We start from the raw sequence: 24124 nt of genomic DNA on the forward strand, positions 1-24124 counted from the left end.
CATTTGGAAAGAAAAGAAGACGGAGGAAGAGTGGAGTTGAAGACCTACATGTTCAAGCTTAAGCTGGTGAGTAAGACGAACACTTTAAAATGTGTGTTTGAAAACAGAAAAACAAGCATTTAGAGAGAGCCTCATTTTCAGGTCAGTTCTGCTCATTTTGATTTTTATTCATGCGTAACTGAGAGAGGATATTGAAAAATAGCAAAGTGCTTCCTCACCCAGAAATAGAGTAAAAGAAGTAGTTTAGATTACTTTGCTTACCATTTCCACAGCTGAATTAACAAATTCAGAGCTAAGGAACAGATTAATTAGGCCAGTTGAATGTTTGTTCAAAAAAATCAAAGTAAAAAGTAAGTGTGTGTGTGTGTGTGTGTGTGTGTGTGTGTGTGTGTGTGTGTGTGTGTGTGTGTGTGTGTGCTCCTTAACCTCTGGGTCACACCTGTTACCCAGCTCAAGCCTCAGCTCTGGGCAAAGGGGAGAGGTCAAAGGTCATGGTGTCAAATGAAACTTCATTCACAGACCTGTTTCCGAGCCCCCACATAACACACGCATTCTGTCAACCAAGAAAATGACCCGTTATTTATGTCACTTTACCTCCTCCAACAAGTGGGAGGTTGATATTTGCCAGCAGAATTGTTTGGAAGTGTTTATACGTTTATTTCATTTATCTAGCATCTTGAAAAGTGCTTAGTGATTGCAAACCTCAAGAGCCTTTATGTAAAATATAAGCACAAACACCACATTAAAACCTGTTTTTGAAGGTGATAATTCCCTCTGAATTTTTTTTTTTTTTCTCACAATCACAATTAAAAAAAACACTGTCATTCAGGTGAGGTTTGGGGCATTTACAGTTGGAAGGACTGAATAATTGTTCATCTCTGAAGTGACTTAAGTTGTTCCTCATACATAATTCAGAGTCCTAAAATACTTTTATCCCTCAGGACAAAAGAAACATGTTACTTGAAATTCAAGAGTTGGTCTATGCAGAAATAATCATTCAAAGCATGAGTGTTGTGTGTTCGTGTCTTAAAGGGCTCATTATTCTATCTTTTTATCATTGTACATGCTTTATTAATCCTTGAGGCACATTTGGGTTAACACTATGTTTTTCAGAGAAATGCTTGTCACACACGTCAGACAGAAATAAACACATGCTCAAACAGGACTTGTGCATTAGTGGAGAGATATCAGAGTGAAGCGGCAACACACTGCTGCGAACGAGCCAGAGCTATATATCAACTGAGATTCAACTTTTTAAACAGCAAAGAACACCATCTGCCTTTGACTTCTTTTGTTGGATCGCTATCTGGACGCTAAAAACTAGCAAAGAATCTCTCTGTCTTTTGTAGGGAGGTAAAGATTAACCAAGAGGCAGCAACAAATCGATTCAAAGATCTCAAGGTTTTAATCAGTACTCTGAATTGCTGTCATACCATGAGCATCCGCAGGTGTAGAGCGGAGGCAGTTAGTTGTAATAAGCAGGCGTTATCATGGCAGTGGAAGCGTTATTGCTTCCCCAGACAGAAAATGAAAGAGTTGAGAGGACAAAGACAAGACAAAAACAGTGTGCAAATATTGCAACAAGAGAGGGGACTACACAAAAACACAACCAACATGATGATCCAATCAGCTCCTGATCCTCTGAAAATAAATCGGGAGAGAATCGTATTGTGAACCCAGCATGGTGAACGGCATCATGAGTTGAGTGAATCGTTACAGCCCTCCTCCTTTGTGTGACTCCACAGATGCTTTGCAAGTTCAAGAAAGAGAGAGAGATGCAAAAAGCAACATCACAAGAACATAAGAGCTGATGCCGCTGCAGACGGTCCTAATGTATTCAAGATTGTTGTTTTTTTTTTTACTTTTCATCATTCTTTTAGTTCTTTTATTTCACTCCATTGACCTCGCGATCTAGTGGAAGTGCTTATAATAATAAAAGTAATACATTTTATTTATAATGCCCTTTTCATCAAGAGATCTTAAAGTGCTACAGTACAGGTTAAAAACAAAGAATGATAACAAATAAAAAAAAAAGGGAATGTAGGGGAATAAAAACAAGATGAGCAGTTATGCATTCCTTCACTTTAAAACATGTTTGTTAGTGGGTTACAAACAACCTACACAAAATAGAGTTTGTGAACCAAACAAGACAAATTGCCTCATAATGTGAGATGACTATCTCATTACATCCAGAGCTCGTGTCTCAAAATCAACAAGCAACATGATGTGTTTCAATACAAGAAAAGTGTCTGTAATGTTCAAAGCTTTCAAGATGAGTTGTCCTGAAAAGAAAAAAAAAAAAGACGTTCACACAAACAGCTTTAGCTCATCAAACATAGTGGCAAACATTTTGTTTTCATAAGACAAATGCACAGCGAGCTTCTGATCAATCACTCAAAAGCAAAGACATACTTTTCTATCAATAACTGTTTGCAGGATCTGCTTCCTAAACCAGCATGTCTATCTATTTAATGGACAGATACTGACTTGCCTCTCTTTAATATTCGCTCTGGGTCATTGATTCTGCTGGCAAACACAAACCGAACAATGTTGATGATTCGGATTGTTTTTTAACAAGTCACTGCGCCTCCATTTCACGATAAGCCTCAGGGCAAGTGACTCATCGTTATACCTTTATGATGCAAAGACGGCTTTTTGCAACTGAAATGGGAATTTATGTCACAACACCACAACTTAATGATTAAGATCCACAAACAATAGCTCAGACGGTTGAGCAGATGCCATGCAAAAACAAATGTCAACAAACATCGTGTTTATTTAGGCATACAACCAACGACTGTCAGCCTTTACCTCCATCACTCAAACAGACACTGAACTTTTTGTAGCCCTGAAGATATAGAAAGATCAACATCAGCACAAACTCTTCCAGTTTCTTCCCCCCCCAAAAGAATGTCAGGTATGAAACGTAGGAAACAATTCAACAAATATTTGTCCCACATTCTTTTGGTACAGACATCCGCAGGGCACTTATCAGAACAAAACAATCTGACATCTCCGCAAATCCGCCTCCCCATCCGCTCTAAATAGGTGAAGAAGTGACAACGTCAGACGTCTGCCTTTGTTTACACTGTCCTGAGCGCTAATCATAATAAAAGCACAGAGCAAGTAAAAACAAGAAGTGACAAATATGGTCTCATGTGAACACACAAAGACGACCTCATTTATCTGAGGCCCTGCTTCTGTTTTGAATGGGTTGAGGTTTGCAGTTCTAACTCGCTTCAACTTTCACTGCAGCCTGAACTTGTGACACTGAAACTGAAGAATGTTTCACTTTCACCAACACCTTCTTCGAACACAAAGAGCGCTTATTATTGCTCCACAGGAGTAAATGACTAATGTCTTGTGTCCTGCCTGTCTGTATACTGCTACTGGATGCCTTGAATTTCCCTCGGGATCAATAAAGTATCTATCTATCTATCTATCTATCTATCTATCTATCTAATGACAGAGGCTTTAAGGAGAAATGCAACAAAGACTGATGTTTTTTAGCATTTTACTGAGGACTTTCCAGTGAAGTGCATACTGTGTCAATTCTCTTACGAAATGCTCTATTCAAGGGACTTTTACAGTCAATGCATCTGAGATCTGAGCCTGACTAAAAAATGATGACAGAGCGTCCAAATGAGCAGAAAATAATTCAGACCAAGCTTTACAAATGTATAGGATTTTGGTGATTTCTTCAAACTATGTCCTGCAACAAAGTAAAAAAGTGGGTTTGGGACTATACAGGCTGGAAATGTTTTCTGAAGACATGTCTTAAACATCTTAACTTTTTCACAGTTATCTACCTTTTTCTATTTTGCTCCTGGCAGCATTAATTTCAAGTCTAATCCTAAATGCAGCCCGGTTATGATATCTAAATAATGACAGTTAAAAACAACATTTAAAATGACACAAATCCTCATTAAATTGTCACATTTATTCTGGAGCCCTAGATGCAGCTCACTGTCACATCAAACATGTCGTAGACAGTTCAGCGCCCACCTTAGACCACAGACGTTGACAGGTGAAATTATCACCTTGAAAGACAAAAAAAAAAAAAGTTCAAATCTCATCCAACAACCAACAATTTGCTCATTAACACGCCAGCATTCAGTAAACATGGCCTTCATCACTTGTCAGAGGTGTAGCGCTCAGTCCTTTTTTTAGACCATGGATACAGGCATTAATTTAAAGGAGTTATTTGTTATTGAAAATTCAACACATTACTGATTCTGGGTGTTACTGTGCGAGCCTTGGGCTGTATAATCTAAATCTCTGTTTGATTTACAAAGGCAGAGAGAGACATGCCTTTGATGAAATGATTATTGCTATGAATTCCTGCTGTTGCACAGACAGCCACAGCTCACGTGTTGTAAGCTAAAACACACCATGCTTTGAACTGATTGTATGCATGAAAACAGAGGTGATCCTATAACTGTCACAGCCTTATGTAAGGAAGTATAGGTTTCAGACAGGAAAACAAGAAAAAGAAAGCATGTCCTATACACCTGTTCAAAATGTCCAAATTTGGGGTGTGGAGGGGAAAGGAGGGGGGGTTACACTAACCCATAGATGTTTCACTGTGAGTAGGGGATTTTTGTTTATAATTTATTGTTTTAATTGCCCAATCTGCAATGCTCTAAAGGGCACTTTATCCTCAAAGAGTCCCATGTGGTGGAAGAAATCCCTTTTTAATAACTTTATTGTTGTTCTGTATGACCTGGCACAGCAGTAAATATCTGTACTGCAGGTAGGAGGGCAACAATGCTGGCATCACTTGAAAGCTGTCTGTGTCGTCCCACTTGTGTCCGTTTATTACTTTATTACAAGCGCAATTATAAGGTGGTTTAATATCGCCAAAGTGAAACCGGCTCCTACTGGTTCCGCTGGTGGTCTCGTGCACCGCTGCTTTTGGGCTCGAGCGGTAAAGTACGCCGTGTAGTAAACATTGAGAAAAGTTGACTGTTTTGGGGAGGGGAAAAAAAAGGTGGCTACTTTTTTAAAGTCCAGCTGTACGCCTTTAAACTAACCTAACTAACTTAGAGCCAAAGAAAAGACAAGCAGCACCAAAAAGTCGCCCAGTAAATGTTAGCCCTCTCTGAAGTTATGACAGCAGAGGCTAGTTATGTTGCAGCGATATGAAGTCAGCACGCAGAAGGGTAAAAAAAAAAAAAAGGAGCTATCATGCAATTCGATTAAAACGAACCAACTTCTGTCTCTGCATCTCAGTGGAGGACAACTGCGTACATTTCACATTAAGCGGTAACATTGACTGCAAAAAAAAGAGCTGGTTCGCCTGAAGACACGACATTCCCCTGACACTGTAGAAACTGGAAGTTGGCAGCCGAAGGAAACTGAAGAGACTTGTGGCTGAGACACTTTCAATTTGAGAAAAAGGAACCCCTTAAGCTAACTTTTCCATACCTTTTTAGACGCCAAAAATTCTCCCCGTCGACACTACCACTTCTTGGCAGCCGTGAATCCCGGTTTTGACAAGGTCGTCCTCGGCAGGAATAACGAAAATCCAAGTGTGTACGGCTCAACTCTTGCCAGAGCCAGTGATTTTTCGCACTCAGCTCCCCTCTCTCTCTCCCTCTTTCTCTCTCTCTCTCTCTCTCTCTCTCTGTCTCTCTCTCTCTCTCTCTGCGTGGCTCCGGTAACAGCCGCTGCAGTTTTTTTTCCACAAGCCTTCAGCGGGAACGCGCGCACTGGGAGACTGGGCAGGCAAAAGGAACCGCGTGAACGCGCAATTTACAAGGCGCCCAAACCAGTCTGTATGTACCAATTCACAGAAAAAACAGGGTTTTTTTTTTCTTTGCATGGAATTCAAAATTAGTTTGCACTAACAACTTTATCTGTAATAACTTACTACAAGACGATTTTGATAGCAGTGAATGCAGACTTATAAATAAGGAATCTGTGCAACAACCTTTAAATGTCTTGTCCTTTTCAGAGATTTGTTTTCAGTAGTCATTGAAATATGAAAATATTCATCAAGTTCTCAATATTGATATCTTTCTGAGTTGGCTGTAATATTACTGTAATATTCTTACATTGTGGAACTAATATATCAGTACTTCAATCTTGTCATTTTAAAAGCATTGTAGTATACACACATTACACACATTATGTTTCATCTGGTGCCTGTAAAAAGCTGCATTCACTGTTGATATGAATGATGACTCCCCTCTCCAAAAAAAAAACTGTGATTTCAAATCAATCTCATTACTGTAAACCAAGTGTGTATGGAAAAGACAGCTGGTATCAGGAAGAGGCGACCAGATGTGCAGCACAAAGCCACAGTGAGTGTGCGCATGTAACCCTTATTGAGAAGCGTTGAGAGCAGCGGGTGTGTCTTTTAATGACATGGTTCCTCTCATAAGGGATAATGAACCTGGAGATCAAATCCCCTGCTCTGCTGATGCCTTTGTGCTGTTGGGAAAAATGTGCTTATCATTTTGAAAAGCTATTGACTCGGATAAAATAGAGAAGTAGGAAAACTATAATGCCATGACTCCCATGTGGAAGATATTTCGGTTACAATAGCTTATATGTTGTGCATCAAATATTTGATGTGGATTGCACCCACTTTCTGCAAGCTTTTACGTGTGCATCTGTGGAATATTTTACAAGATTGAAAATTCATGAAATAGTAGCAATATTCTGTTTAGACGTGACAAAACAGCTCTAAGACTGTGATAAAGGAGTTTATGAGGATAACCTGAAGGCACCATGCATTAAGGAAGAGGAGCAGGAGGTGGAGCTGAGACGGTTGACGTGTGGGAATGACTCAAGTTTTTTTACACATTCCAAGCATTGTTTCCTCCTCCTCCTCCTCCTCCTCCTCCCTGCACCAGTCCCGGGCACTAAGGCCAAGGATTTTCCAGGGCTGGGGGAGATGGGAACGGATGATGGATCTCAGGAAGAGGAAGGATGACTCGCTTTTTCCTCTTTCAACCTTTTTAAGAGAAATATTCCCCCTTTCTCCAGCTGAATAAATACGAGTCAGAGGCGCATTCTGGTAAAGTTCTGAGGTTTCTCTCGATGCTATGATTGCCTGCATCCCTCAGCTGCATGGGAGTACTATATGGTTGAATTGGAAGTGGTTGAGATAAGAAGGGATTAATAGACACAGAGAGTGGAAAGAATCTCGCTTTACTAAAGAAGTCAAAACAAGTAAAACACAACAAATCGAACACAGTTTGGATCAAATAGACCTTGATTGTCATTGTGTATTTTTCAAACACTCAATAATCACAAACAAGCATTTTATGATACTAAACATATTCCGAGGTTTCCCAAAAGATCATTGACTGTGGTAGTAACGAGTTAGTAAATATGCTAAATGCATGAAGCAATACTTTCCTTTCTTGGAGCTCATGTCATATGTCGATTTTTTTTCCTCTCTCTCCTGCCATGAAGTTCAGAAACTCTGGCAGCAGTGTTCTGAAATTTGAGCCTAGTGTTGTGAAAAATAAACAAAAGACAAGACAAAACAAAACACCATACCATTTTACCACTACTGTTGATGCTTTTATTACAAGAGCACACTTCTTCACACAAAAAAAACCCCTGATGCATGTCTTAGGTGGACTTCTCCTACCATAAGTCTGAGAGAGTGAGAGAGTGGCAGGGCAGCATGAGTCAGAGCCAGCTGGAGCAGAATCAGTAAATTCTGGACTGACTAACATTCAGCAATGATGTTGACTAAACCAATATCGTCCCATGTGGAATGAAGGAATTGGTTTGTCAGCAAACAATAAACGTTACTTCTCATTATTATTGATAAAGAAGAAGCTGACAGAGCTCACTATTCTGTATGTTTCTGCATATAACAGAACATTCACTATGTGATTTCTTCAAATCCTCTTCCCTTCATATGAATGCATTTCCATTACAACAAGCACTTACGCATTTATGGTGTTGTTGAGTATCCTTAAGTCGGCCATTGAAGAAAACCAAGACACCATCTGCAGAGAAGCTGTTCTGCAGCTGACTGCAATGTCCTGTTTGGAAATAGAACAGAGAATCATAAAAACAATTACACTGAATCTCTGTTTCTCTATTTAGCCTCTCTGGAAAGCAGGCTACAACTTCCTGATGGTGCAGTATGAATTACTTGAAACCATCTGAACAGGGCTAGAAGAACAGAATATGGGTAAACCTGAAAAAAAAACAAAAACATAAAAAGTCACAGAAAATAGTCATCTACTGCAAAGATTCATTGAACTGAATATGTTGTTAAAGTAATTTGTGCTGTTAGATAACAGTGTATTTTGCTATGGATGGTAAAAAAAGATTTCCATGATTGCTTATTGGAAAGCATAATCAAGGCAAAGCCTCACTGCCAACTGCTTTGCCTCAGTGCTAAAAAGAAGATATTATTATCATATTGACCATAATGGTGCTAACAGAAACCATTCGGGACATTGGGACTGCTGAGTGCCAATTCAGCACATGACGCCTGACTCATCCTCTGTGCTCTGAGTCACTCCCTCCCCTCCTCATGGTCCAGGATCTGTGGCTCTCTGCTGGACCTGGCTTCTCTCTCCTAATGTCAACCCCGACGCACCACGGGCAGGAGGCCAGACGAAGATGCAGACACGGCCCTACTGAGGAAGAAGAGGCAGATTTTATTCCAACAAGCCTTTCTTTGTGAAGACAAAGACCGGGTATGATGACAGTGTGGCAAGTAGTGGGCAAACTAAAGGCCTGGAGCCAAGTCAGTGTGCTTCTTCATTCCAACAATTCAGTGGAGTTTGAAAACTGATTTCAGGAGACAGATTGGTTGCTTGGAATCGGGTGAAGGAGGTCAGTGTCAGAAGTTAAACTGAAGGTAAATTTTAATAACAAGGCATGAGCCATGACTCTCCACTGTTCATCCTTTTGCCCTCTTTTTTTCTATGTTGTTTTATAGGTTTGGGCCAACATCAAAGCAAAGACAGCTCTTCCTAAGCTCAAATGAGCAGTGTGGCCCTCCTGCACACGCCAAGCGGCGAACGTGGAAGATGATCCCAGAAGTTAAAAGGTAAACAACCCTAATAAGGTACGAGTGTCTCTCTGGTCACAGGAGCTCAGTAGGATGTTTTATGTCTCAAAGTTAATCCAACAAACTGGAGAGCTCAGGGTTCTTTATATATTTTATTTTTAGTAACACCAGCAACATGGCTCTGGGGATGGAAATGTGCATAGGTCAACAACATTGGTCTGGACTAAAACGACTTAACTCTTTGGATGACTTGGCTAAAATGTAAACATTCATGGTCAACAGATTATAAACCATTTGGTCAGCTCTTTCAAAAGGATTGTTTGTTTGTTTTGTTTAATGGTGTCTTAATAATTACTGCTTGAAAATTGAACCACATGTGCATCCAAGAGGATAAACAAATGGCTTTGTGATCCTTTCTTCATGTCTTACCACCTGCAGATCAAAGTTTGCACTTATCCATTAAAATGGCTCGGCATCAACCTGATAAGCACGTACATTCATGGTTCCCAGCAGATGAATCCTTTTTGATTTTGACTGATATGTCACAAAAACTTCAGGATGGATTAGTATGAAACGAATCTGAATAAAGTTCAATAACTTTATTATTGATCCAGCACCACAATCAACTACAAGCGTGACAGCAAAAATCAACAAACTAATACACAACATTTTCAACGAGGAAACACTGTAAGGCTTTCTGCAAGACATCATCCGGGGTGGGGTGGGGGGGTGGGCTCAGTTGGTAGAGTTGGTTGTCACTCAACAGGATTGGTTCGATCCCTAGCTCCTCTAGCCACATGTCTCTTGTGTCCTTGGGAAAGACGCCTATCCCCAAGTTGCTCTTGCTGCTACGTCTGCGGCATATAAATGTGTGAATGAGATTCTTTCCTTCTGATGCTCACTTTGCAGATCAGCCTCAGCCTTCAGCCATCAGTGTGTGAATGGGTAGATGTGACCTACAGTTGGAGAAGAATAGAGAAGCGCTTTACAAGCTCAAGTCCATTAACTATTTAACATCATGATGTTTCCTTTGTCACTGGGACAATGTCATTTATGCTAATATTAGTTAGCATTTAGCTCAGAGCATTTCTGTGGCTCTTTCACAGAGATACAGACTTTTCCTGTTGCAATAATCATTTATTACATTACATACAAAAAAAGAAACATCATTTAATCTGATCATGTTGTAAAATTTCAAACTTTGAAAGTGAGCTGTAAAGTCACCTCTTCAACATGTCTTTTAAGTGCTGGACTTTCACCTTTTACATCTTTAGCAAACTAATCAGCATCATGACTCAGCAATTTCTGTGTAACTTATATAAGGCTTATACAAACCAACACACTGTCCTGTGGGAACAGAACATCTGTTAGTGACATTTTTGGATGCATAACTGACACATGCGGGGGCCATTGTGGACAGGAAGGCTCAGCTGGCAGAGAGGAAACCGGCATCAGTAAATGGAAACAGGAAAGGCTCAGAGGGTAATACACTGCTATGCTAGCACCATTATAGTTTGATCTCTCCAAGCTGACCTTAACATAAATCTGATTTAAAGAGGCGTCTTCAGTTACTTCTGTTTCTTATTCAGACTCTCTTTCAGACTAACTAGACCATGAGTGGGACTATCTTCAAACATAATACAGTAGGTTATTGTTTCTCAAAGCTGTGTGCAGCTCAGTGGCTCTAAATGAGCCACAAACTCAATTATGTCTCTTTTCCACATTCCTGTAAATTATAGCAGAGCGGCTCAATGAGCTTAACCAATCCACATTGTATTAACTCCACATCTACCATTAGTGAATGAGTTTAGACTGAGCACAGTTCCAAAGAGTGAAGTATTACAACAGATTAGCCACAAACCTCGACTTATTAAAGTGGGCCGCCTTAAAGCTGGGCTGTTAAAGTCAACAGTTCTTATTAGTGTGACAAATGACAAAGTTAATACACACCATCCACAGGAGTTCATTAAAGCACTAAACAGTTTCTCTACTGTAAAGTACTCTTACTTTGCCATTTTTTTCTGAACGAGATGAAGTTAGGACACATTGGGATCTGGTTCCTACGGTGTCAGACTTTAAGTTTCTCTTCAGTGCAAACATATTTCCATGAACCCAAGCGAAACAAAGAGACAGCTTGAAGTAAATACGTTTATTGAAAACACAAACACTTTTTCCACACAGAAAAAAAAAAGGAAATGGCACGTTTTTTTTTTCTTCAACAGAGCATGACAAACAAAAACAATCTCTCTTGGATATGGTAAATACAAACCTACTGACACATTTGTGTTTGATCAGAACTTGTTTGATTATGTTTCAGATGTCGCTGTGGAAGCATCTGCTATAAATGGATGGTGAAGACAGAACAGGAGCGACAGCCACAGTTTCATGTCATCCCAGCCTGTGTTTTTTTTTTTTTTTTATAAAACAAACTACGTCTATTTATAATCAAGTGTTTAAAAAGATGTAAAAAATAATAAATAACATACGCTACATCACCTTCAGCTACGCCAGTTTAGAAGAGTGATAAAAGATCATTTAAAATCCATTTGGGACCACAGATCGACAAAGATTCGCAGCCAGGAAGCAAAATCCACTGAATGTCACCGTGAATCTCAATCCATCAAACCAGCTGGACCCGGTCCAATTATCTAGGTAAAAGGATAGAAAAAACACCAATAGTTTGACAACTGATGAATCATTTAAACATGCTCTTGAATGAAAAGACCTCAGGGTGAAATTGTCAATGAGTTGGATTGATTTCTCTTTTGATAGTTTGAAATGTGAGTCACATTAATGTACACACATTACAGCCTCCTTTAAAAACCCTGTTAACATGTGATTTGTAGTTTCCATTGTTGATAATCAAACATGTGATAATGAATGATGAAATAGCCCAGCTTTCAAACAGATGAGCCCTTACCTGTCCAAACGGTTGACCACGTCCCTCACAGTGTTGATGAGATTCTCGTTGTCTTGCGGGTTGCTGACGATGATGCTGTGAAGCTTCTTCATGTAGGAGTCGATGGTGTCAAGTGAGGGTGTCTCTCCACTACCTGAGTGACATAAGTAACGTGCTGTTAGCTGTGTTTCTTAAAGCCCCTGTGAGGATTTGATAAAACACTTGTGAAAATGACAATCGTGAAGCCACTTTATGACCTACGAAAGCAAATAAAACAGTGTTAAGATTGAATATTTCTATATTCTAACTTTTCATGCCTGTAAGAGCTGCGAGGAGGTAGGTGTCAGATGAGAGGATTTACAGCACATAAGAGAATACATTTGACTGTTAAAAGAAAGCAGGAAATATTTCAGACCTGCTACTTTTTTTCCCCAAAGGGGGGCGCCAAAATCAACACTACATTCCTCGCTGAAGCTTTAAATACATAGATTCTTATGAACTTAACATGTCACTTTTAACCATGAAGCAAATTATAATAGCATGTTTTTCTTGTTTAAACATACATCATGTAAAATCTGCCTCTAGGGGGCTCTCAATTAAAACAAGAACAAAAGATGACGTTGAGGCTTGTGGTGTATCATGAGAGTAAAAACGACTATAAATTACAGATTTTTCTGGCTTTGATCAATTTTGGAAATATTTGAGGTGACGTAAGTACTCAACTAAAAATATATGTAACATTGGTTTAGTCCATTTTTAATTTAATGTTTTAATGTAAACATTAACATGCAATTATATATACTACTATTATAAACTACTTCTTAAATAGACCACAAAGGTTTTACGTTGTTGACATAAACTAAGAGACGACGACTGAAGGGCAGAAATGTCTCGATGACGACACCAATCAAGAGGCACAAGAACACAAGCCACTAGTTGTCATGCTGTTGTTTGTGCTGCGAGCGGCATCAAAGGATGTCCCCAGACTGGGTCATTGGGTCCAACAGGCAGAGGGAAACAGCTATCATCAGCCTGACAGGATATTTCTGTCTTGTCATAGTTCAAGTGTGCGTCAAGACATTGCAAACGCAAGCAGCAAGGCTATGTTTCAAAACTTAAAAAAATCGTACATATCAGATTAAAATGTGTGCAAATATTGAATCTTTTATATCTCAATTGTTATTGACATACATAAGAGTGAATTCATGAATGAAAACTGAACAATTCAAAGCATCAATGAAATCAGGGTAAAATATGCCCACGAGCTTTGATGTTTCTCGTTATTCACTTATTGACAGTTTCACTCCTCAACAAGAAAGTGCCACTGAGCTTCCCTGAGGCCCGCTGTAAGAGGATTTTGCAATCACTTTTCATTGCTCTCACGAAATCCTCCCAGTGCTGCTGTGTGTTTATATTTATGCTGTTTGCAGAGTCAGAGTTTCTACTGTGTGAGACCGGTATTCAAACAGGCGTGGAGAAAACTGCAAGAGAAAAACGTGTGGGTGTCAGCTCAGCATGGGTTTTTTTTTCCAGTGTGTGTGTGTGTGTGCACAAAACAAGTGTGAACAAAAGACAACAGCATTCCTTAAATTTGCATATTGAAAAGATGTCAATTAAGAAGGATTCCCAGCCTTGCATGGGGAGTCTTACAAAGAACAGCGAGGGTTTGAAGGGTGTAACTCTGCAGGAGACGCTGGAGTTCAGAGCACAGTAAACACACAGTGGGAGCACGAACACTCCTACATCATTATTTATGTCTCAACGAGGTAAACTGCGACTGTGCAGCTAATATCCTGCTACAGTGTTTGTGTCTGGGGATGGATTACTGCTATGGGTAACTTTATAAAGTGCAACGATCAATATGAGACAACGAGTTAAATTACAGTCTTTAAGAACTGACAGGGGAACTTTTTTTTTCTCTTTATACCGACAGCACAATGATGATTAAAAAAAAAAGAGAGGACTTTTTTTTCTTCCATTTTTGAAAAGTTTCGAAGCCTTTCTTGTCGGAACTGAAGCTGCTTACAAGATAATCAGGCTGGTTTGGGGCCTGATTCTCCCCTCCCTACAATCCGAAAATAAGTCCTGTTTTTTTTGGATGTTTCATATCTTGACACATTTTCCTGTGGTGTAAAGCTTGGCTAAGACTTCAGGTCACATTTAAAATCCTGCTCACATCGGGAGAATCTTAACAGATATTCTTCTCTATAATCTGAAGCATGCTCACACACTACATGATATGAAAATGATGGCACGTCACAGACTACAGGACTATACACGTAGCGTATACACGTATAAGATTACATTTTATACCTGCCTGGATTACATCTTGCACCTTATGTAAACTATGAAACTGGAGATTGCGTGAAGAAATGGCCAGCGCACCCGTACAGGTTGCATTTACCCGCCAGTCGCCATTACTCCTGACGTCTGGCAGATCCTTTAATGAAGTAATCCTCAAGATTTTAAATCCCTACGCTACAAAATAATCTGGGTTTATGATCTGTTCTGTGCAGAAAAACTATCGCCGGTTCTTCCCGTCTGCTCTCCACTTGTCCACCATGGTATCCTGAAGTTGCGTTTGACTGGGAGAGATTTCGCCTCTGCTTGTTGGTGAATGCAGTCTGTTGGTGAGTGGTGTGTTTTTTTTTTTTTTGGGTCGGTCATATCTTTGCTCGCCAGGCTTGATGAGACGGAAAACTTCCAGTTCGCAAAATAACAGAGCAGCAGAAATGGTTGAGTTGGGTCATTTATCTAAAACAATAAATCTCAGGAGTTTTTCACGAGGTAAAATGAGCGCCAGTGGAACAATCAGTACTAGAATATAAACAGGTGAAAACAGCCTAAAAAAAATCATCTGGAAAATAAGAATTTCAGGCTAATTTAAGTGTTTCATGGACATTGTGATAGGTCTTTGGAAGTTGAAGTCCAAGTGAAGGAGCGGATATTCATTGTCACCTGGTAGAGGTACGGAGGAGAAGCTGGAGGCGAGCGCCTGGCGCAGGGTCTCCAGGTGCTGATGGAGGAGGCCGTTTCGTCCCCTCTCTTGCATCACGTCCCCTTCCAGCCTATCCACCGCCCCGCGCATGCTCTCCACGTGTTTCTGCAGCGCAGCGTTCCGCTCCTCGTACTCCATGTTGGTCTTACGCAGCTGCCTCATCTCAGCTTCACGTGCTGGAGAGGAAGAAAAAAAACAGGAACACAGGGGAGAGACTGAGACAATAGTGCACGGACAGAGAGGGGAAAGAAACAGCCAACAGGAGCAGTTGGTGCCATAATCAATTATTTATTCACTAAAGAAGTGTGTGTGGTTTTTTTAAGGTTCGGGTATTGCTGAGTTCTGGAGACTGTCAAACTATTCTTGGACACGGGAGCTCAAAGTTCTCTCGAGGCAGCAGAGAAGTGTGTTTAAAAACACTTAAACAAATGGAGGTTTCCAAAAAAGTCTCAGCACCACCGAAGTATTTCTCAAGAAGACAGCTGCAGCTCTTTACCTTTGCTGTGGTTGAGAAACTCCTCGGTGAAGATCGGTATGTCAAACACAGTTCTGTCCTTCCCTTCTGCATCTTTCTGTTGGATGCAATAAACAGTTAGGAGGCAGCAGGAGATAAGCTGAGCTGGGCAAACCTTTGGTCACACACACTGACAGCGAGAGGAGGTCATTTATCTTGTCGGGCTGTGGGTGGGTGGGTGGTTAATTGATTTCAAACCTGGCCACGGGGGGAAATACAGCGATACAGTTTCAGAAATGAGGAGGAGAAGTAATTTCATCAGCGGCGCTGCTATGAAATCAAAGGCGAAGAAATGGTTGGCAAAAAATAAATCAATATTCACCACAGCAGCACGTCTTACAATGCAGGTTATAATTGTTTACTTCCTTCCTCTGAAAGCTCCGCCCTCTTTTCTTTATGATTTCATCGCCTTTGAATGCTAGACGGGAAACAACGGGATCGCTGACTCAACAAAGTCACCTTCTCATTCAGCTTTAAGACTCACTTCCGAAGGAAACCTCTTAATTACATGCAGAATTTAATAAGCATGAATTACACACTGAGCAAAAGCCAAAGTGTTTGGATCACAAACACAAACGCAGCAGCAAAGAGGATTAAACCAGCTTCACTGATGCAACTGTGAGCACTTGTGTGGAGCGAAGGGAGAGGAAAAACAGATTTAAGGTGTTCTGACCACGGCTGCAAAAACTCACATGAATGCAATAAATTCTATTCACATGTGCACTCCTGAAAACATCTAGAACATTTCAGGAGGACTGCTTGGCATTCACTCTTGCTGCTCCTCCTGGAAACATCGCGAGTTTTTCAGAACTTTTCTGCAAGTGTGAAAGCACTAAATGGCACATTTTAGATTAACATTTTTCCAGGTGCTTTAAACCAAGATGTGATTCTGCACTTCACTGACATGCTAAACACAACGTTACATGAGCTTATGTTATTCAGAATGTGCTCCTATATGCCTGCAACAACAGTGTTAATTTATTTGTATGTGTAATCAGAGAATGTGTGCACTTTCTTTTTGGCCCTTTCAACCCTCAAATCCTAAAATATTTTTTTAAATATTTTTTTTATTCTAGAGAATTTAGGACGTTCAGGGCCTTAAAATCATGTACCTGGCAGCAAGAGTTTTAGCTGCTTTCACACATGCACTCAGAGGTGTTGTGCATGTGTGAAAACACAGATTCTATGGAAAAAATTTTCAGGGTAAATATCGATATAACATGTTTGAGGATGTGTCCACATTACAAACAAACAAGTAGAAAAAACATAATACACACAAATCGTTCTGCATAAAGTCAGTCAGGATGAACAAATTCTATCTATTTGCACAAACACAATGCCTCAAAGTCAGAAGTTATCAGTAACCCAGGACCCCTCTCACCAACTCAATCCACTCTCTTCTTTTCTGCCATCAGGTCGGAGATACAGGACGCTTTAGGAAGAGCTTTGTCCCCTCACTTACTGAAGCTCTAAGCTTCCACGCTGACTGGCCTATTTTATTAGCTTTGTCTTTCTTCCTGTTTGTTTGTATATTTTCTGCATATGTATACCTGTGCACCAACTGTGCAAACGGTGACAACAAATTCACCCCTGGGAGACAACAGAGCATAGTATTGTATTGCCAGGTGTGTGAAAGGGCCTTTTGTGACTGTCAGGCATTCTGGAACAACGATAGGACATGTTGTAAATGTGATATAGACTTGTTAAGCCAAGTCGACTGTAAGTGTTGTCAGACAGGGAAGAGTTACTGACCTCATGCAGAGCCTCGTTTGCTACCTGATGCCCAACATCTGGAAAGGAAGGAAAGAATTTAGAAAAAAATGAACAGAGCAGATGACTCATGTTTCCCCCTGATGCAGCGTGCCTTTTGCTCCATCATGAAGTGATAGAATGAATCACAGAAAAAAAACTCATCTAATGTCAGCAATCCCTTTACAGTGAATCAGCTGAACTGTGGAACATATCTACTTTTTGTGTTCCTCTGATCACCTTTTCAGAGGCAGAACTGTTTATGACATCAACATGTTTTTATATTTAAACAGAGATTTCTCCACTGTAATAAAAGAGAAATATTTAAGTGAGACCATGTGTCGTGTCGGTAACAGCTCCTTAATCTCAAGGTGAACTCGTAACCTCAACTACTAACACTACTTCAATTTCTCAAGTATCCATTTTCCCTGTCACAGTTCCATTGACTGAGCAAAGGAAATAATGAGTTCTGAGATCCTACACCGCACGATGGACTTTAAGTCAAACCTTCGAAGGTGAAAGAGCGGTCAGTTTTTGCAGCTGATTTCCTTTAAGACTCAACAAAACCTGTTTGTTCTCCTTTAAGTCGTGAACTCAATATTCTAGATCAGTATGTGCTCTGGTGCTTTGTTTGTTGGCATCTTTATGTAAAATCATGCATCCATGCTTGTCAGGTGTTTAGATATTCGCTAACAAACAAGTGAAATATCTGCCTTACCTTTTACTAATAGTAGCTAAAAAATAATCACTGCTTTCAGAGGTTGTCCATCCTGTTACTTGTGTTTGTTTTTAACCGTATCTCACCTCCCCTGTGCCGCTTGCCCTTCTGCTTCTCCTGGACCTTCCTGGTGAAGTGTTTGTAGGCCTCCGTCTTCTGGTACTTCTCCAGCTCCCGCATGTAGCGCTCCTTATCTTTCTCTGCCTCGTCCAAATAACGCTGCAGGGAGAAGAACAAGAGAGAGAGAGAGAGAGAGAGAGAGAGAGAGAGAGAGAGAGAGAGAGAGAGAGAGAGAGGTGAGAAGAGCTGTGAGAGGACTCAAGAAACAAATGAGGAGGAAAATGAGATTTGTTGAGATCAGGATGAAGGAAGATTTGGGGTTGAAATGGCACTAGGACCAGGAGTAATCATTCCTCATCAGGATTAGTTACTTTGTAAAGATAAAGACTGCACATTTCGAAAATTAATAACCGACATTGAAGCAAAGCCTGTAATGAAAAACAAATCTGGTGAAGGAATTATTTTATGATATCATGCAGACGTCATCCCAGGATCCAGGACTATCGACCTCTGTTTTTTAACCTGTTTAACAAATGAGAAGTGAAGCCATCCACGGAAGACAAAACATGTTCAGATTTCTCAGATCTTCAAGGTCAAGACAAAGCCTGTTCTACAATTTAAGCTGCATCAGTGTCTGGTACCTATGCGGGATGTTCCTGGCAGCTAACTTCCCTGTCACAGCTAAACTCAGGATCACAGCGTCTGTGGGTAAAAAAAACGTCAAGTTGTTTTGCCAAGTGTTAGCAGCGCTTCCACCTCCAGCCTTCAGTCCTCTGCAGGCAAAGGCCCACCTGCCTGTGCTGCATGAGGTTAAACATTCCTCCTGTCAATAATCCAGTTTGACTTCATCACCATTTTCAAGAACAAAACGCTGCCTGACTCTTCTGTGATAGAAGATGCTTTTCGCCCACTGTGCTGCTTTACACCCAGGTGGGTAGACTATTATAGCAGTAACCAATAATTGAAGCGACAACAGCACCAACTAGTGGTGGGCGGCTGCGTTACAGCCGACAATCGCCACTAACGTAAGAAAAGAAAAAATACTCATTATTCGTCGAGCTCAGTAGTTATTGTGTTGCTGATGAGCGAGGATGGCGTTCATGTGTTTATATGAGCTCATTTAATGTGCAGTCAAAAAACACAAGTTTTACATCAGGATACTGTACATGTGACTCCTTTCAGATAGATGTATGACGCTGTATAGGATAAAGTTTATTTTTAACATTTATTCAAGACAGCAGTTTGAACCATCTTGACATCTTTTTGCATCTTAGTCAGGTTCAGATGAACTGGGACAAATGAAGCAGAGACGACTGGTTGTGCAGGCTTCAGTTCTGACTCTCCTGTTGGGCTCTGTGTAAAATTAGACTGAAGTCTCTGCTGGTTTGAGGGAGTGTTCGGATCTGGCGGGGGACAGTTTGAAGTGTTAGCATGTTGCAGATGGAGATTTTCGTCCAGTCCTTTGGGGCACCTTCAGTGCAGCAACTGAAGAAAATGACAATTAAAATACTTGATCAAGAACCAGAACAGATGTCGCTGCCTGCCTCTCCCTTTGCTTGCCTCTTCTTTTTTCTTTAATGCGACTTAAAACCTGGATCATTGTAGCTGCTCAGTAATCTCTATGAATACTTGCAATGCATAGCAGCACAGAGTGCTTGGGGAAAAATAATGCTGGACTCTTACTTGTCTGGACCTTCCTCACTGACCTGCTTCTCCTCGGGGGGCAGCTTGCTCCACTCGTTGCCCAGCATCCTGGTGATCTCCGGGAAGGGCACGTCTGGACGCTCTGCGCGTAGCTGCTCCCGTCTGTCGTTCATGAAGCGAACGTAGCCCGTTAGCGGGGCTTTCGGTGCGTTGCTGTCCTTCATCGGCTTCTTCCTCTTCCTCCCCTTGGTCCAGCTACCGCGTCTGGGCTTCTGCAGAGATATGGGGGAAAAAACAAAACAAAAAAAAAACAGGGGGGTTAGACAGCCTTCCTTCATGATGCACACTGACAGGGCAAAATTGAAAATGTTTTTTTATTTGTTATCAGTTTGTTCAAGATTGACCTCATCTCCGTTCCTCTGGCCGTTGTTGTCAGCGTTTGCTGCAGGAGAGCCAGTCTGCTCATCCATGTCTTCTTCGACAACCTGTGAGATCTAGAGGGCAACAGGAGGACATGTTAGAACAGGAAACAGTAGAAGCAACAAACCGAGCTAGATGCTGCCACATGAAGGCTGGCTAAGCATTTGGAGACAGGACTCAGACTGAGACAGACACACAGCCGAGCCAGAAAAACAAACAGCAGACTTTCTTTCTGCAGCTGTATTACCTTTTCTTCCCGTCTAAACTCCACCCTGTCTTGGCCCTAAAACTCCTCATGGCCAACCACATCTCCTCTAATAGAAATGTCACGCTGCAATCCATCACTTTTGAGAAAGGAATAGAAAAAAAAAAATCGAATAACCCTCGCCACAGAGACGCAAATGTTGCCTGTTTTCAACAGGAAGAAGTCACCCTGTGGTACTGTCTCATTATGAGAGAAAAGAAACTAAAAAAAAACCTTCATTAAGAATCGATCTCTTGGTGAACTTCTGATCTTTTCAATAAAGACTTTTGACTATTAAAACAATAAAACCCGTATTTGTGTGAAAGGAAAAAAAAGTCCTCATTAATCTAATGAAAAAAATATGATGGTTAAGAGCTCTTGAGGGGAAATAACATAGACTGGTTAATCTCTAGAAATAGGAACAATATCATTGTGTTTCAACTCTGACCTCGTCTTAATGACTGCGTGGGAAGTGAGCCTCTGTATCCTGGATGTGGTTTCTGCCCCCCTGACACTAAACACTGTGGGAAAAGTCGGAGGAATAAACCAGTCAACCACCACGAAAAAAAAAACAAACGACAGAGGGCATGCAGGGAAAATCCCTGATACAGTTACAGCCAGAAAGGAGTTTTCATCTTTCATCCTCACAACGCGTGGAGTCACTTTCTCCTAACATCTATAAAACCCCCCACATGTCTCTTTAACTCTGTGAAGCTTTATGAGTCAACCTGAGTAAAAGCTCTTCACTTGTAGATGATGATTTTAAAGATGCTGAAGCTTCCCTGTGAACATCTAAAGTGCTGCAGTCTCTGTGTCCTTCATCCGAAAGATGACGAATTAAAAACTATGCAATAGCGCCCCCTGCTGGATAAAAGCACACAGCGGGCAAATCAATGACACTGAGAGGATGTTTATTTCTCTTCTGTCCTACCTACGCTTTATTTAGTGTGACAAAGTGTCCAATCCGAACCTAGACATGGAGGAGCACATCTTTTCATTTGTTTATTTATACATTAATGGACATTAAATGGTCTGTGTTTTGCCCTTTGTTTAACCTTGTTAACTGTTTTTTGCGTCAATCCACCAAGATAGATTCACTGTATGTTGACAATAAAACCGGATTCTGATTCTGTTTTTGAATTAAATCGCACAAACAACAAACAAAGCCAAATTTAACACAACAGACAGCCAACACAGACATGCTACAGCTTAATCCAACATGTACAACGCAAACAAATGTCTGAACGTTATATATACCACAATAGACGTTTTTAAATGTAATTTAGCCTCATCTGTACATTGTTAACATGACATGGGAGATAATGTGCACAGTGTAGGAAGTGTCTGGTAACATGTCACATCGTCCAGTTGTATCAATGAAAGTCAGCGTGTTGGTTCACAGCACGTTTTCGCATATCATCTAGTTGTCAAAGGAGGAGTGAGAATGTTTTTTTTAATATGGGACGTTAAAAAGAGATGTTGATTAAATGTGTTAAATCGGCTCTGCAATCAAATGAACCACAGCTTTAAGGGCTAGCGTCTGTTCTGCGAATTGACGCAGATCTGCAGTCTGCGAAAGCACATCCACCTACAGCTAAACGACCTGAAAGCGTCTGCTTTATTTGTCGATGAACGATAATTAAAACAATAATAACATGGATGTAATTGTTTTATCATGAGCAGAAAACAGGTAGCATCAGACCTTTGCCGTTAGCTAACGTTAGCACTCTGCTAGCTGTTAGCTGTAAGAAGGCCGACGAGCGTTGTTCGTTCATTTACAGACTTTAGAAGATGTGTCTGATATTAAGTAATTGAATACTTTGTTTAAGTTTTGTAAAATGTAATAGTCCACTGAAAACTAACCTGTAAGAAACGTTATCCGTTGCTGTTATCCAAAAGGATTTTTTCCCAATCAAAACAATACAGCGGCCAGTCATAGAATCGTGCCAGATAGAATGGCAACGCGTTGCATTGCCTTGCAAAAAGTCGAATACCCCCTGTAATTTCTTTCAATATATGATTGGAGTAGTGTTTTTCTTTTTTTTATCACATGTCAACGGTGATTAAAGTATTCAAAGACAAAAATAAATATCAAAAATATGCATTATACACAAATAAACATCATGTATATATCGTAAACGGATACATTTAAGCGACTATTTATTCAAACCACATGCAGAGTGTCATAGAAGCAAACAACACAGTGTATTATTTTAAAACTTCTGAGAAATCAAACCACCAGTACAAAAAATGCGTTTAATTGAATGCCCATTACGATTAACATGCTCTACATCATCTGATTCTGTGACCCATCCCCAGTGACTGTTTTCTTCGTGTGTTTATTCCAGTGTCTTTAAGGGTGCTGTCTCCCTCTACTGTTCGTGTCAGGTATAACAATACCGATTTTTATTTGGAACGTTTTCAGTAAAGCCTCTTGAGACATTTCCTGCTTTAGTTATCAGACATATAGAATAAGTACCACACTGTAAAAAAAATGGCTGAGGAAATATTATCATCTGCCTTGACTTTTTGTTGGTCACTCAGACCATAAGCAGAACTGGTAAGCTTTCACGTGTCTTTGCAGTTTGTGAGGCATTCCTTAATACCTTTGCAGTTTCAACTTGTAATTCTGTCATCGAGTCTTATTTCCCTGTCCTCCTCTCTTTGAAACTTTAGAGTGAGTGTTTAAGTTCTGCAAGTTGCACACACACACACACACACACACACACACACACACACACACACTCACCCCCCCCCCCCCACACACACACACACACAGGTACACAAACAGCAATAGTGCTGCTGGAAACCCAAGGGTACAATCAACTTCTGCAAGCAATCAGATCCTCATATTGCTCTGAGTATCCCCAATACATTGGTAAATAATTGTATTCATATGAGAAAAATGTACAAACTCTGCTTTAATGCCGGTGGAAAGTGCCCCTCTCCACAGCTTTGTCTCAGTGGGCTAATATAGTCTGTCCAAACAGAAAATTCACTATCACATTACTGTCCTTTTGGTGACAGGCTACACCAGATTAATAATGAAGCTCCCAGCCCTGAAGAACTTGTCTAACTTTACAGATAGAAAATGAGAGCGTGTGAGAAGACTAATACTTTAATTCCAAATTAACAGATTGCAAATCAACACTCTGGTGGGAATACTGTAGCTGCAGTCTAATTGAAACTTTGATTGCAATCTCATCGTAATTATCCAGCGTTAATCCGACCCAATTCTCAGGCTCATTATACAGGTCTGGTACATGGAGTGTTTAGAGAAAAAGTCACAGACAAAATCGAGACATTGAACCCTGAATGTCCTCAGATTTTCCTTTAGCTTAAAGCGAGTCGAATCAATTGCTTGAGATATTAATAAAAGAACATTTTCCACAATAGTCCAACACAGTGGTTTTTAAACTTTTCACAATGAGTACAATAGCTGAAAATATTTGGCTCTTGAAGTTCCACCATTATGGCCAACATTAAAATGCAGTAGCAGAGGTCTATTGAGCTTCATAGAGTTGACACAGAAGGCCAGCTTGGGCTCATTCTCTTTGCCTCCCCGAAATAAATCCAGTCTTGTCATATTCTGTGCAGTTCTGTGTCGTGTGTTAGTGGCGGGTGCAAAAGCTTCACTGGCGCTGCTCTTTTCATTCTGATTCTTCTCGTTTAGAGCCACATATGTAAAACATTTTCACAGTCACATTTGCTTCCTCAGCTTGTCTCTGAGCTTGTCAACCATTTGATTAGCACGGCTTTATAAAAAGAGCACCACAAGAGGAACCCTGCCTGTCACCAGTGGTACTTTTACGACAGAGTGAGAATGAATGGTCAAACACTTTTTCTCTGAAAAAGTCGCTTAAGGACTAAACCTTTCAGTATCAAC

The 24124-nt window shown here is 40.5% G+C and overlaps 2 protein-coding genes across 5 annotated transcripts in view; both read right to left on the reverse strand.

The window, feature by feature from the left end:
• peak1 (pseudopodium-enriched atypical kinase 1) overlaps nt 1-5708 on the reverse strand; it is a 94335-nt gene extending 88627 nt beyond the window's left edge. For both annotated transcript variants that reach the window (XM_079346280.1, XM_079346279.1), the window contains exon 1: nt 5428-5708. The gene's annotated coding sequence lies outside the window, so the exon portion shown is untranslated. The remainder of the gene's footprint in view (nt 1-5427) is intronic.
• A 5414-nt stretch (nt 5709-11122) lies between these two features.
• hmg20a (high mobility group 20A) lies at nt 11123-22215 on the reverse strand (the record flags this gene model as incomplete). Of its 3 annotated transcripts, XM_079345694.1 has the most annotated exons (10): nt 22102-22214; nt 20687-20759; nt 19979-20068; nt 19637-19846; nt 17957-18089; nt 17156-17193; nt 15386-15461; nt 14850-15065; nt 11913-12045; nt 11123-11640 (listed from the first exon to the last, which is right to left on the reverse strand). In XM_079345694.1, exons 3-10 carry the CDS (start codon nt 20042-20044, stop codon nt 11637-11639), a joined length of 876 nt encoding a protein of 291 aa, XP_079201820.1. In that variant the 5' UTR covers nt 20045-20068; nt 20687-20759; nt 22102-22214. The 3 variants fall into 3 exon arrangements, with proteins under 3 accessions (XP_079201820.1, XP_079201822.1, XP_079201821.1); XM_079345696.1 differs by lacking the exon at nt 20687-20759; XM_079345695.1 differs by lacking the exon at nt 11123-11640 and having other exon boundaries at nt 11909-12045; nt 22102-22215.
• Between the last annotated feature and the right edge of the window lie 1909 nt (nt 22216-24124).

Source organism: Symphodus melops (genome assembly GCF_947650265.1).
Source record: "Symphodus melops genome assembly, chromosome: 6".
Classification (NCBI taxonomy): domain Eukaryota; kingdom Metazoa; phylum Chordata; class Actinopteri; order Labriformes; family Labridae; genus Symphodus; species Symphodus melops.